We start from the raw sequence: 14,648 nt of genomic DNA, 5'->3' as shown, positions 1-14,648 counted from the left end.
TCATGTTAAGATATTTAATACAGAGGGAAAGAAGTTTGGGGACTTTAAAAAGGATAATTTAGGTCAAAACCTTTAAAATAAAGTGTTAAATAATGAAAGATATGTCATTTAAGGAGTGGATTCATAAGTGATACAAACAAACCTTGTACCTTGTAATTTAAAACAAATACGCAGAGAATTCCCTGACGGTCCAGTGGTTAGGATTCTGTGCTTTCACTGCCAAGGGCTGGGTTCAGTTCCTGATCTCGGAATTAGGATCCCACAAGGATTTAGGTCAAAGAGTTCTTCAAATAGGAATCATGTCTTTCTTCTATGAACCACACCTCACCTCTAAGGCACCATCTAAAATTTCCCACTGGAGTGAAAATGGAAAATACACTTGCAAACTACATGCAAACGTCTACATTTTAATGAGTTTCCTGCCAAGTTTTTACTGTTTTCTGATCTACACCTAATTAGACAACTCACTTTTATCAAGTATTTCCAAAGCAGTCAATTTAGTTTCCAAAGCAACAACTCTCTTTCAGTCACATTTTATCAGTTTACATATTTAAATCTCATAATAAAAGAAATAAGTACAACTGGAATAAACAAGCTTAGAAAAAACCACAGATTATATTGGTAAGCATATGTACAAGGGCAAACTAGAAAACAGCTCTGAGATGTAAGTATTAACTGTGATCTAACCAAGTCAGTTACAGCTGACAGCCCAAGCAGAGTAAGCTTAATATACTGGAGATAATAGCTTTAATATTAGCATGCAACAATATTACAATAAAGCTTAATTTGTAAACTCTTTACCTCAAGATATAATCTTGAATATATACTAGAGTAGCTAGTACTACTATGTGTCAAATACCTCTTCCTTCTAAAGCTGTACAATATTACCAATGATATATGGAGGTAACACATCCACATTAGTTTCCATTTTGAATTGTTAGTAAACATTCATAGTGAAGCTCTTATAATTCACTAACATACTTAAGTGGCATGGATATAAAGGGGCATTTGTAACAGGCAAAGCAAACATTTTTTTTCTTTTTTTTTTTAGTATTTATTTATTGCTTAGCAGGTAAATGGAGAAGGCAATGGCACCCCACTCAAGTACTCTTGCCTGGAGAATCCCATGAAGCCCAGTAGGCTGCAGTCCATCGGGTCGCTACAAGTCGGACATGACTGAGAGACTTCACTTTCACTTTTCACTTTCACACATTGGAGAAGGAAATGGCAACCCACTCCAGTGTTCTTGCCTTGAGAATCCCAGGGACGGGGGAGCCTGGTGGGCTGCTGTCTATGGAGTCGCACAGGGTCGGACACGACTGAAGTGACTTAGCAGCAGCAGCAGCAGGTAAATAATCCACCTGCATCACAAGAGACACAAGAGATGTGGGTTCAACCCCTGGGTCACTAAGATCCTGGAGAAGGAAATGGCATCCACTCCAGTATTCTTGCCGGAAAAATTGCACGGACAGAGGAGCCTGGCGGCTACAGTCCAATGGGTTGCAAAGAGCTGGACACGACTGAGCAATTAAGCACACACATTTACTTAGCAGTGCCAGTCCTAGTTACACCAAAATTTCTTGATCTAATTTCATCTTTGGCTTTATTTTCTTATTTGCTTATAGATATTTTTGCTATTCCCCCATTTGCTCTCCTTTTAGTCTAATTTGCCTTTGGTTTGCCGTCTGCTCTCCTCTAGCAGGATAAACTAACTGTATTGTTGCAGTTCACTTACTTTGAAAAACAATGGCTGACAGTCACTGAAAACCCCAAATTGCAAAAAACAAAGATAAATAATAATTTAACTAAACTTTAGACAGGCAGTGCCTATTCTCAGGATCTCAATCATATAACATTATGAACTGAAAATAAACTTTCTACTGCATCTGAGCAGTGAAAATTACCCTAAGAAATGTCCAGTGGTAATCCATAAATCCTAAATTTTCCATATGAAACAAAAGAGAGCAAGTTAACACTTAAAAGTCTTGCCACAGACCCAGGGATTGTGCTCACTTTTACTTAATCCTTCTGAAATAGGCTCCATTCTCACCCCTAGGCTCAGCCAGTAAAGAACCTGCCGCAATGCAGGAGACCTGGGTTCGATCCCTGGGTCAGGAAGATCCCCTGGAGAAGGAAATGGAAACCCACTCCAGTATTCTTACTGAGAGAATTCCATGGACAGAGGAGCCTGGCAGGCTACAGTTTATGGGGTCACAAAGAGTCAGACACGACTGAGTGACTAATACTCATTCCTTTATTTTTCTAACTGATGAGGAAATGTAGGCTTGGAGTCTAGTGCACCCAGATTCCAGTACAGGTTTATTGGCCTCCAAAGTCTATGCTCTTGGCAAGAATATCACGCAGCAGACTCAGAAATATTTCAAAACCATTCCATCAAAAAGGATGCCGAACTATTTAAATCACCTTCTTTAAAAGGAATGCATCATTCTAACCATAATATTCTGCTTAACTCCTACCTCTGGCTTTTCAATCCAGGCAAATTTGAATGACTATCTGTTCTTATACATAAGACCAAGATAACCAGCCATCATCTAAATTTTCCCTATTAATACACCTTCAATTCCTTTATTAAAACCTCTGCACCGTTATACACACAATTAGGATCCATTCAGGAAGGAGGTATGAATCTCTAATAGAATTCTTCCAAAATACAACTAACTGTTGAGAAATGAGGAAAGAAAGAGAGGGGAGGGTAGCTCTAAAGAGATAAAAGGAGAGTAGCACTGACATATACACACGATCACGTGTGAAATACATGGGGAAGCTGCTCTATCCAGTGCTCTGTGACGACCTAGAGGAGTTGGGTGGGAGGGTCAGGATGGAGGGGATATAAGTATACTTATGGCTGATTCACGTTTTCAAATGGTAGAAACCAACATAACGTTGTAAGGCAATTATCCTCCAATTAAGAAAAGTAAAAAGGACACACGAGCCTGCCAGGATGAGCCTAGGTAGTAAGATTCCTGTATTCCTCTTTACAAACACAAGGATGAAAGAAGAGTGTAACTGTCTACTCAAGTATGGACTGTGACTTCCTTCCAAAGCCCAGTGTGGAAAGGAGGGAACAAGAGTGACTTTACAGTAGAGAAATCTGACACCACCACAGCCAAGCGGTCAAAGTCAAATCAACAGGTGTGTGTTGGTGGTATGTATCCTTGACGTGATGTGGTAGAAATGGCTTTAGCCATGTGTGGTCTTCCTCCCAAAAACTTGTAACCCCAGTCTAATCATAAGAAAGACATATGTTCCAAAGAAGGAGTACTTTACAAAATATTTGACCAGTTCTTCTCAGTACTAATCAAGGTCATCAAAACCAAGTGTGAGAAACCATCTCAGTCAAGAGGAATCTAAGGAGACATGACAACTGAAAGTAACGTGGTATCTATCCTTGATGGCACCCTGAACCAGAGAAAGGACATTCGGTAAAAACACACAAAAATCAGAAAAAAATAACAACAGATCAATACCGATCCATTGATTACAACATATGTACCAGACTAACGGCAGATGTTAACCAGAAAGGAAGCTGGGTGCAAAGCAGATGGAAACTCTCTGTACCGTTTTCTCAACTGTTCTGTGAAAAGTGAAAGTGAAGTCACTCAGCCGTCTCCATGGACTGTATGTAGCCTACCAGGCTCCTCCGTCCATGGCATTTTCCAGGCAAGAATACTGGAGTGGGTTACCATTTCCTCCTCCAGGAGATCTTCCTGACCCAGGGTTTGAACCCAGGTCTCATTGTTCTAAAAACAGTCTATTTGAAAAAAGAAAAGGATTAATGCAAAATGGCAGTAGAATAAAAAAATGGACTGGATTTCTTTAGGACACACATTCTCTTACTTTATACAAACAGTGTGGAAAAGATGAAGGTTTGAACCACTAGACTTCGAGACTCACTGAAGGGAAGCAGTGGTTGTGTTTTATCAGAGGCAATTAATCAAATATAATTTGAGGTATTCAGTACCTATATTTTGAAATAAACAAAAGATAACCATCACAAATTTTACTGGTTTCCAGACTTACTTTTATGAACACTCGTTATTGCTGGAGTAAGTCAAGCTTAAAAAGTGATTTAAATCATAAAGTTGTAAAAAGTCAGAACTGCAAAGAACCTAAGATGCATTCTATGCCAACCTCCTGAACTTATCAAGTGCACTAACACAGTCATCTGTTCAGCGTCAGTCTACCAGTTAGGACTCATGTGCACTTCCTATTACAGGCCTCTTAGAAACAGTATGAGAATTACTGAGCTATGTTTGTGATGTAGATATACTTAAGGAGTATGTAAAATAGTCATTTTAACAAAAAGAAATATTTAAAATTTAATACTAAGGGAAAAGGGACCATTGTTTGTAAAACATAGTTTATCTTTGGATACAATGTTTTGTCTTTCATTTTACAGAGCAGCTTCTATTTCAGTATTTTCTACATTAATAGGGTAAAATGTAGAGCAATTGCAACCTATCCATGAAATGGGTAAATTTCCTGAGGGGGAAAAAAAGACTGTGTAAGTCTGGCTTTCCAATTTCCAATTCTAAGATCCTCCTCTATACAATAATTCCACTCTGGTTACAAACATGTCAGAAGTAGCCATCGATGTTTCAAAATGACATTCCAGTAGCTAACCTCCGAGTGTGCTACTTAAGGGGTATTCTTTGGAAGGGCCCAGGGTAGTAGGAAGGGATGTGGAAGCCCACCCCACAGTGCTACAAACTCTGAACTCACATGTTACTTGAACACTAAATTTTACAAGAGCAACTTTTATTTACAATTAATTCCAATGTTGTACAAATATCTCAAGTTATGGACTAGACACAGAGTTCAGTGCAATGTTTATAAATAAATTGTATCTAAACAGTCCTATCTGTGGGTGATCTACAGGAGAGTTCTGCTCCTCACTATTATTGTACCAAGGGAGATGGGGAAAGATTACATGTCAAGATTAGGAAATGACAAGTACTACTGACTCTTGAGTCCATGGATTCAGTCAACCTCATTGTGCAGTACACTCATATTTACTACTAAAAAAAGTCCAAGTGGACCCATGTAGTTCAAACCTGTGTTCATGGGTCAACTGTTCTAAGAAAGCAAACGACTTAGGTCACTTAACTTCTAACTGCAAGATTATTTTAGTTTCTAGGCTAGAATTACTGAATCTAATGTCATGAAGATAAAGCCAAGCCAGTAAGAGTCTCAACAAGAAGCAAGTAGCCTCAAATATAAGCTGCTGAAGTGAGGCAAACCTTCTCTTTAGGAAATGAACAGTAAGAAGGTGGCTTCCAGTGATGCCAGTGTGGACACCTGGGGTATCTGTAAAACAACGTCCTGATCGTAGGCTAACTGTGTTGTATGCAGCACAAAACTAAACTCTGGTTTCCCCCATCTGAACAAGTGCTTTATAGAGCCCAGCAATGATTACTAACACACCATTCAGAGTCACCACCACCCTACCTCCATGAGCTGTAACCAGCCAAAGGATAATGTACACACTATTAAAAAGCATTCCCTAGTCCCAAGAATGGGGGATTATGGTCATTAGACAGCTGGTGCCAAGACTTCCTCCCATTAAATAAGCCTCTTTCTCTTTTGCTCTAAGTTTAGTATTAATGGTATGTAATTCAATAAGCTCACTGGAGTGGATAAAGATTAGGATAAACTGTTAACCTTCCTCCTCTCTTTAATTCCCCTACTTAATTTCAAATGGTCAACTAAATCTGATATAATCTCTTTGTACTTGAGAGATATGTCAATCAGGAAATTCATAACAGAGTTGGCAAAAATGTTAACATTTTTCTGGAAGGTAATGCATATTTATAAAGATAAAATGGAAAGAACACAGATATGAGTGAACAATTTTTATTGAAACCCTCAAAGATTAAAGAGGACCAAATGGTGAGTTTGGGTACCATAACAGAAAATCTCACCTAACTGTACCATCATTCACAGGAATGAACAAACCCAAACACGACAAAATTCAAATTCTCATGTAATTGCTACAAGTGAATGTAAATGAACTAATCATTTTATCATAACCTTTCTTTAATCATATGAAAAAGAAGGGAATTTACATGGCATAACAAAAGATATGCAAAACTTAATGAAACACAATTCTCTTAAATTTCTCAAACTTACGTTTATAGGATGCAGAATGCACTTGAAATGATTAAATGACTTAAGCTGATTCTTTTTTTTTTTTTTTATTGCAAACTGTTTTAACATCAGCTTTAACCCCCATGCATGGTATTCAAAAAGAACACAGCTTCAGAATTAAAAAGATCACTTAAGTTAAAACGAGGATTGAACTCAGGAAAAGGCTGGGGTTTCTTCTGAAAGGAATCTTCAAGTACCAATATGTATAGAGAAAGAATACTAATTTTGGTTATATTTTCCCCCTTACTGTTAAATATACAAACTATATAATACCTTTCAAAATAAAACACCCATATAAGATAACTTTAATTAAGAAACATTCAAACCAGATCTTCGAAAAACATTAGGCAAGGAGTTTACTGGGCCAATAATGTCTCAATCTGTGATTGCTCAAAACATAGGGTCAGTCTCCTGCTGAAGAGCCCGGTTTCTCACCCTTCTGGGTCCTGGGAGTTAGGAAACCTCCCATTCCTTGTGCTAACAAGACAACCTGCGATCCTTTCACTTAAGAGGAAAAATATTCTGCTGTACATTGACAGACCAAGAAGGGAGAGAAAACAGGTACTCTGAAGAAAACTTAAATGAGGGGGAAAAAAAAAAATTCACCGATTGAAAAGTTTTGTTTTCGTTTTTCCCAAAGGAATGCTGCACCCATTTCACTTAATATTAGAAATCCAGGTTAAAGGCACTGGGAGGAACTCCTCACCACGAGTAGAATTACAGGTGACACTTCTGAGTCTGCTATTGCAATCAGCCTGCCTGCTGAGAGTTCTGTGACATTTCTTACACAGAAACCTACTATAAATTAAACAAGTTTCGATCTGTGAATAATGTAACAACTAGTTTTATAAAAAATATTCAGAATTGCTAATAAAGCACCAAGAAAAAGAGAAGCTCAGAGGACTCAGAGCCTTTCTACAAGGTCACTCCTCACAGTTTTCTCCCACAGGACCTTCAGAGTGACAATGGTCCTCTCTGACCCGTCCTACTTATATAATCCAAGGGATGTGGAACGCTGCTGCGGGGGACTACACCCAAACGCCAATTTTCATTATAAATAGTTAAGAGATATCTTACAAGATTTCATGGCTTACTCTGAAAAAGGTAAAATAGGTGCAATTTTCCTTTAAGAAAGTCTTGATTTTTGTAATACACTATTAATATTTTGATGTTCCCTTCAGTAAACACTGATAACTATGCTGGGACTACCAAAGCACTGTGAAGTCACTACAATTTATCTACAAATACTGTATTTTTTTCACCTGAATACAGTATTTGTACATTTTAAGAAAATATTGTACAAAAAAAATCATATAAATGAAAGCGTCAAAGAAATATCTGTCATTAAATTTTTGAGTTGAAGTGACCGAAGACCATAGTAATGAAAACATTTCTAAACATGATGTAAACATAAGTGGAGTAATGCAAAACATCAAGGTATTCAAATCTACTATATTGCTATTTCCATCCTTAATGTATCTTTCTACATAGCTTTCTCCTTTTGGAACCGTAATATAAGGGGCAGTACATTATTTCATAACCATATGCCATCAAATCAGGTAATACAGATGCTTGACACATTTAATTATACAAAATCAATTTGTTTCAAGATACAAAATTAACGTTGATATGTCATTAATGAAAAAAATAAGATGTTAAAAAGATAACTATAAGAATACCCAGATATATGCTGTATTCCCATTTATATAGATCTGATCAATAAAACATCAACACATTCACTTAGATACTGATTTAATCCATGGATCAAGGCCATATTTTCAAATATTTTAAGGATGCCAGGACACCGCAAAAGCCGGAGAAAGGAGTTGAGGAACAATATATGCTTGCTAAACAAGAACTATGTTTATTTAGCTAGTGAATACCTAGAGTAATAAATTTTTACTTCATGATAGCAATCAGGCTCGCAAACACCCAGAAATAGGAATTAAGGGTTTTAAATGTAGTTATAAAGGTCATAAAAAGTCTGATTAGACTGAGGTACATTACTCAAAATTTTGAGATTCATTAAGTGGTAGCAAACAAAATAATTCCTCAGACAAATGCACATTTTTCAGTATACATATTATTGGGGGAAGGAGGGGAGAAGAATGTGCATTAACTGGTGAGATCCACCAAGCTGCATATCAATATTCTGTTACACCAAACAGTTTGAAGACAAGGGAAATGTTCTAATATAATCTCAGATTATGTTTCATTTGGCTAAAATAGAGCTTAAGGTTGCTTTGCCATATTAAAAGTTTACTACAATAATTTTCACATAAACATTTAGACTTGAACTCCAGGACTAAGTATGGCATGATTCTTTTGCTTTTAATCTGTCAAATAGCTAAAAATTGACAATTTAAAAACTACAACAAAGAAAAAGTTGAAGCAGTGTGACTCTTACATCATTGAACCACTTCTAATGGTTAACTGTTAGTATTTAACAAATTCAAAGAGTTAATGAATCCTTGCATTCATTCAGTCTTCTGTGCCTTAGCTAGGATGCATAATTACAAAAGACAGCAGATACTGGTAAAAGCTTCAGGACAGAAAGTGCTTGACGGAGTTACAGTTCTCAAGTGTGTTTGGTGAGAGTATAAGGGCAGACGCGCTGATGAAAACCATTACAAGAAGAGTCAATTCTGTGTTGTTAGAGTTCAAAGATGTCACCTTAAGCAGAAAAAAGCTTTAATAACGTCTTCTTTGACTTATTAGGCATTTCCAGAGTCTACATCATTAGTGTTGTAATTCTAACAGGACATCTTCATAGGGTTATTGTTTGTTTCTATTTCTCTCCTGAAAGAAAAACACAAAGACCTTTAAGGAATCATCATCATTATTTAGCGATTTAAATTAGATGCACACAGAAAGTAAACCATGTCCATAAGAAGTTCTTCAAATACTAATACAAGTAGTTAGGTAAAAACAATTCACTATTACCTACCCACACCTCAGTGGGAGTACCACAAGCCATTTTAAAATGAACAATTCCAAACACAAAGACCCAGTTCAAGAGATTATAGGTCCCTTCCACAGCCCTATTTTCCCACAGAATTTTGTTTAGGTGAGACTACTACAATAAATGTCTTTCTAGCCCCTTCCATGAGTTCTTGATGGTTAAGTATCAAACAGACTATAAGTCCTGTGAAGCAATCTGAGAACTACGGGCTGAGGGAGGGTTGGGAGGAAAGAAAAAGAGGTGCATTAAAGTTGCATTAAATTAAGCTTTCAGTGTTCATTTCTCCATATCATACTCTCACATTCAGCATAATTCTTCATATGAATAAATATTAATACTTATTACATTACTAATAATTCCTTTTAAGAAAGCAGAAATCCCTTGAACAAAAGTTGAACTGAGTGATGTTTTCATGATGGTTATTAATCAAATATCCACCTGCAATACTTATCTTTGAGCCTGCAATTCTAACAAGTTCACAAGTGATCTAATGCTTCCAGTCCAAGGACCACAGTTTGAAAGCCACTTGTGTCTAATACATCCCAAGACTCTATTTTTAGTTACACTACTCCTTTTTCATGACTAATACAGGTTCCATAATAAATATGTGCATATTTTGAAAATGGTCAAATTAATGTCCCATCCTCTGCGACATCAGGAAACTATTTAAAATTTTAAAGACAATCTAAAGTTCTTTGTTACTAAAGCCCTTCCTTCTTCATTTGTGTATATTTCAACAACTTGAATCACAGTATGTAATACAGAAAGTTTAACAAATAAATGTCCTATTATACAAATAACTACAAATAAACTATTTTATGTACCCGTAAGTATCAGGGGGATATTCTGAAATTAAAGAATAAAACAAAAATGAAAACAGACACAAAGTGAGCTAATTTTCAAAAGGATAAACAAAAACAAAAATCCAACAACATAAAGGAAAAAGAGACCCCCAAAAATTAGAAAAAAATAATAATTTGGAACCAGGAAGTTATAGTCTAATTTTACAAGGTACCTAAAGCTTTAAAAAAAAAAAAATCAGCCTAAACATAAAGTAAGTTTATTTCTCAGCTGAAGGAAACAGATTTGTATGAGAAATGGTGAAGCCTGCTAAAATTAGCTGGATTATAAAACACAGGAGGCAAAGAATGGCTCACTGTTCATTCTTCCCCATGAAATGATTAATGAGAAAGCACAAAATATAAAGTGGCAGAAATACACATTTATATCAAGCAATCAAAACATGTAGGTTCATCAACAGAAACACAAAAGAGCTCAAATTCCTATTAAAAAAATGATTTACAAGAAATTAACCTTAAACATAAGGAGACAGAAAAGTTAAAAATAGTGAAAAACAATCCAGATGAAGACTGAATCAATCAACTGTATATACTTGATATATATAGTTATATAGTGGATATATATGTGTGTATATATAGTGGATTCTAAAGGCAAAAACCATTGTTAGAGATAAACACATATTGAGTGAAAAACATATTTTATAAAGAGTTACAACAGTATTAAGCTAAAAATACAACTTTACATACATTAAAAAGTTGTCAGAATTACAAAGAAAATCTGACAGGTTCTTAATTATAGTAGGAGAATTAAACACATTTCTCTCAGTAATTGATAAAGAAGACAAATTGGTGAAAATAAAGACTGAATATACAGAAAACTGAGCCAAATAATTACAGCAGGGTACACAATGAACAATTACAAAAAGGAACTACATGTTAGACCAGAAAACGAATCTAAATACCAAGGAATCGGTATCACAGAGATCACATTTTCTGACATCAATTTAAACAGCAAACAGGTAACAATGAAATCTTTCCACACTGGAAATTCTAACACTTCTAAAAGTCTCCCAAAAAACCATAACAAAAATTCCAAAGTTTTTACACCAGTGCAATATACTAAATCTAAGCCCTCAAATAGCACTTAGAAATTTACAAGTGTTGATTTGAAGATATATATATCTTTCAGCTGAAAAGTGAGCTCATCATCCACTCAGTATGTTAGGAAACGAGCAGCAGTTAAGTCCCTCAAAGTAGAATAACTGAAATAAGACCCAGGAGAAAATAACAGAAAACAAAAAACAAAGCACAAGAAAACAAAAATAAAAACTGGTGCTGGGGGAGGGGGTAAAAGCAGCTAACAATAGAAAAATCTCTAGACAGACTCATTTTAAAAAAGGAAAGCATAAATAATATGAAGACTGATATAGCTAAAAAAAACTTAAAATACTATTAACACCGATATGGGGCTTCCCTGGTGGCTCAGACAGTGCAGTATCCGCCTGCCATGTGGGAGACTGCGGCTCGATTCCTGGGCAAGAAAGATCCCCTGGAGCAGGGCATGCTACCCACTCCAGTATTCTTGCCTGAAGAATCTCATGGACAGAGGACCCTGGAAGACTACAGTCCATAGGGTTGCAAATGCCAATGTGCCAAAAAAGTTTGAGACAATACCAACAACTTGCTAAAAATATAATTTATTAAATACAATGTACCAAAATAAATTCAACAGTAAAAAGAAAACCTGAAGAGACTTATAAAAACTAAAGAACTTTAACCGACAATTAAAAATCTACAGCAAACTAAAAACTACCAGATTCACGGTTTCATAAATACATTTGATTAATTATCCCAGAATTAGAGATAATGAAAAGACAGAATATTGCTTGATGCATTTTGAGGTTAGTAACACTTTGACACTAACTTCAGAGAAGCATGAGAAAACTGAATCCAGTCTCACTTGTCCCGAAAGGATCTCTCTGGGCTGCTCTGATGGTAACAGAGGAGAGAGGAGCACAGGCGTGCAGGAAGGCAGTAAGGACAGCACATGCTCCTCCAGCATGGCAATGATAATAATGAAGGGTGCAGGGCTAGTGAGAAGTGCTTGGATTCAGGATGTATTCTGAAAACACAGCCAACAAGACTGACCAACAGACTGGTTAGCTATGGAGTGTGAAAGAGAAATATCAAATTATTCTGGAAGGACAATGGCCCTCTACAAAGTGGGGGCAGGTCAGGGGCAGGCAAAGGAACAGAAGCCATATTGGACTTAAGATGCTTATGAAACTAAGTGAAGATATTACATAGGCAATCAGATACATGAGTCTAGAGAAAGAAGGAAAGGTCCAAGGCGAGTATACAAATTTGCAAGTCCTCAGCATGGTATAACATCCTTCAACAAAATTCAATTCCTCCTGAAGTCTACAAGGTCATCAACACCTCTGCTTTAGTTGTTAACTAAAACAACTAAACAAAAACCCTTAACAAAAACCCTTAAGTACCCCACATTTATATGACAAGATCTAGAATAGTGCTTGATATCATCAGTATTAAATAAACATTTGAATATGAGAAATCTCTGGATATGCTATTAGTCATAGACCACTAAAAACATGAGACAAGAAATAATGAGCTATCTATCAGTGATATAACTTTTAGTGTTGTTTTAAAACCAGGCACATATGACACAGCTGAGGTCATAACTACATGTCCCAGTGTGTTATACGAAGCAACACAGGGAGACAGGAAACCTGAATTACACAAAGGAGCCAAGGCCCAGGAGACCTGGAAAAGGATGAAGCCTCTAGCCCTGGTTCAGCAGACAGCACTTCAGACATCCTTAGGATACAAACTTTCCAAAGTGATTCACAGAACTCAATGTTTACTTTTAACAAGGACTGACAATTCAAAAAAAATAAAAGTCTGCAGAAAAATCCCTCCTCCAGCTCTTCTCCATGAATAGAGGGCTAGGTTTCAACCAAGCAGATGCAGATATCTGATAGCTTCTTCCCCACCCAGATATCAGCAAAGGCACTGGAGATCTCAAGACCAACACCTAGAATTCAGCCTGTGGAGATGAACTCTGGGGGGAAGTTTACTCACCAGCCCATGTCTTTTTGACACAGCTTAACAGATGAGCCAAGAACTCCCCTACCCTTAAGGGCAGGAGAGAGCTGAAAGCAAAAATTTTCTTCAGTGTCCTCAAAGGGATCATCACCTAAACATAACAGGTAAATGACTTACTTCCTATTATCTTTAGGTTTAAGTAATACTATATAAGTAATAAACTTTAAGAAAAAAGCATTAAAAAAACAAAAAAGAAAAAAGCTAAAAATCAAAAAGAAATAAAACGGTCTCTACTGGCAGATGATATGACTGTTAGGCAGGAAATCCTAAAGATGTTCTATTAGAACTACTAGAATTAATATGTGAATTTAGCAAGGTCACACAATATAGGACATCTCTATAAGCTTGTAGCAAACAACTGGGAAGACTGAAAATACAAATTATAAGAGCAGAAAAAAATATAAAATAGTTAGCAAAAAAATTCTGTTAAGAGTCATGAAGTTTTCAACAGTGAAAACAACAAAATTTTACTACAATTATATTTGTCTTTCCCCAAAACTTAGTTCTAAAGAGCAAGGGCTATTTACCTTAAGTGGCTTACTGGTAAACCTTTAATATTTATCTGTTGAACGAACAAGGGAACAGTTAAGAAAAGAACACAAACAATCTAAATATATGGTGATAAAGGATGACTAGCACAAGATACATGCTAGCGTTCTGGTGGGGGGAGGGGTGTGGGGGACCGTATCTGGGACCCAGTAACAAGTTCTTAAAAACAAGCAGAGGAATCAATACGCAACCCTATTTTGGAGTGAGGTTTTGGACTCTTTATGATAAAATGAAAATAATAAACTTATTATAATCCAGACTGTCATTTGTAAGTGAAACTGTTCACGTGTAACTTTTTTACATCCTAGGTCTTTTACTTTATGTGCTTCAGGGAGGTGGTTCCAGTACCCCCGTGGATATCAAAATCCAAGGTCGCTCAAGGCCCTCACAGTAGCTGGCCCTCTGTATCCATGGGTTCCATATCGACAGGTTCTTATCTGTGGACATGGAGGGTTGACTGTAATCATGCATTTGCTGCTGAAGAAAAAGAAACAGTTGAAATACCATTCAATTTACGGTTGACTGTTCACACCATAATAGATATGAGTTATTTACCAAGCTCAGAATAGAGTACTACCACAATAAAAATGGAATCATCTTGACTATTCAGAAGACCATTCAATGTCTTAACATAGAATTACTCAGTTAAATATGTAATGTAAGTTTATTCTATCAAGTGTGATACATCCTGGGCCAAAACCTATCTTCCAGAGAAATCTTCTTTTACAGTGAGGATCAGATCACTCAAGATTTTATCACAGAATTACTCACTTAAATACATAAGTTTATTCTATCAAGTATGATACATCCTGGGCCAAAACCTATCTTCCAGAGAAATCTTCTTTTATAGTGAGGATCAAATGAAAAGTGGGATTTTATACACTGTTTGCTTCTGTTCACCATAATGAACTCACTAACAGACAACTTCAACCATACAACAGTTAACAACTATAATTTGACAATGAGAAAGCATTAAACTAAACGTTCCACTTGAGAAAAAGAAGTATAGAACTGTCAGGAAAATGTTTACTGTTGACAAAGGT

General features: G+C 36.3%; 1 protein-coding gene across 12 annotated transcripts in view; it reads right to left on the bottom strand.

The window, feature by feature from the left end:
- Positions 1 to 5,860: 5,860 nt before the first annotated feature.
- Positions 5,861 to 14,648, bottom strand: part of YTHDF3 (YTH N6-methyladenosine RNA binding protein F3) — a 33,443-nt gene continuing 24,655 nt past the window's right edge. For 3 of the 12 annotated variants that reach the window (XM_061123381.1, XM_061123380.1, XM_061123386.1), the window contains exon 6: positions 13,637 to 14,082. In XM_061123381.1, coding sequence (XP_060979364.1) covers positions 13,933 to 14,082 — 150 coding nt within the window. In that variant the 3' untranslated portion in view covers positions 13,637 to 13,932. The other 9 variants (XM_061123383.1, XM_061123387.1, XR_009689540.1 and 6 more) reach the window with 8 other exon arrangements.

This window comes from Dama dama, chromosome 21, assembly GCF_033118175.1.
Source record: "Dama dama isolate Ldn47 chromosome 21, ASM3311817v1, whole genome shotgun sequence".
NCBI classification, from domain to species: domain Eukaryota; kingdom Metazoa; phylum Chordata; class Mammalia; order Artiodactyla; family Cervidae; genus Dama; species Dama dama.
The sequence above is the reverse complement of the archived record's forward strand: the minus strand, read 5'-3'. Positions and strand labels throughout refer to the sequence as shown.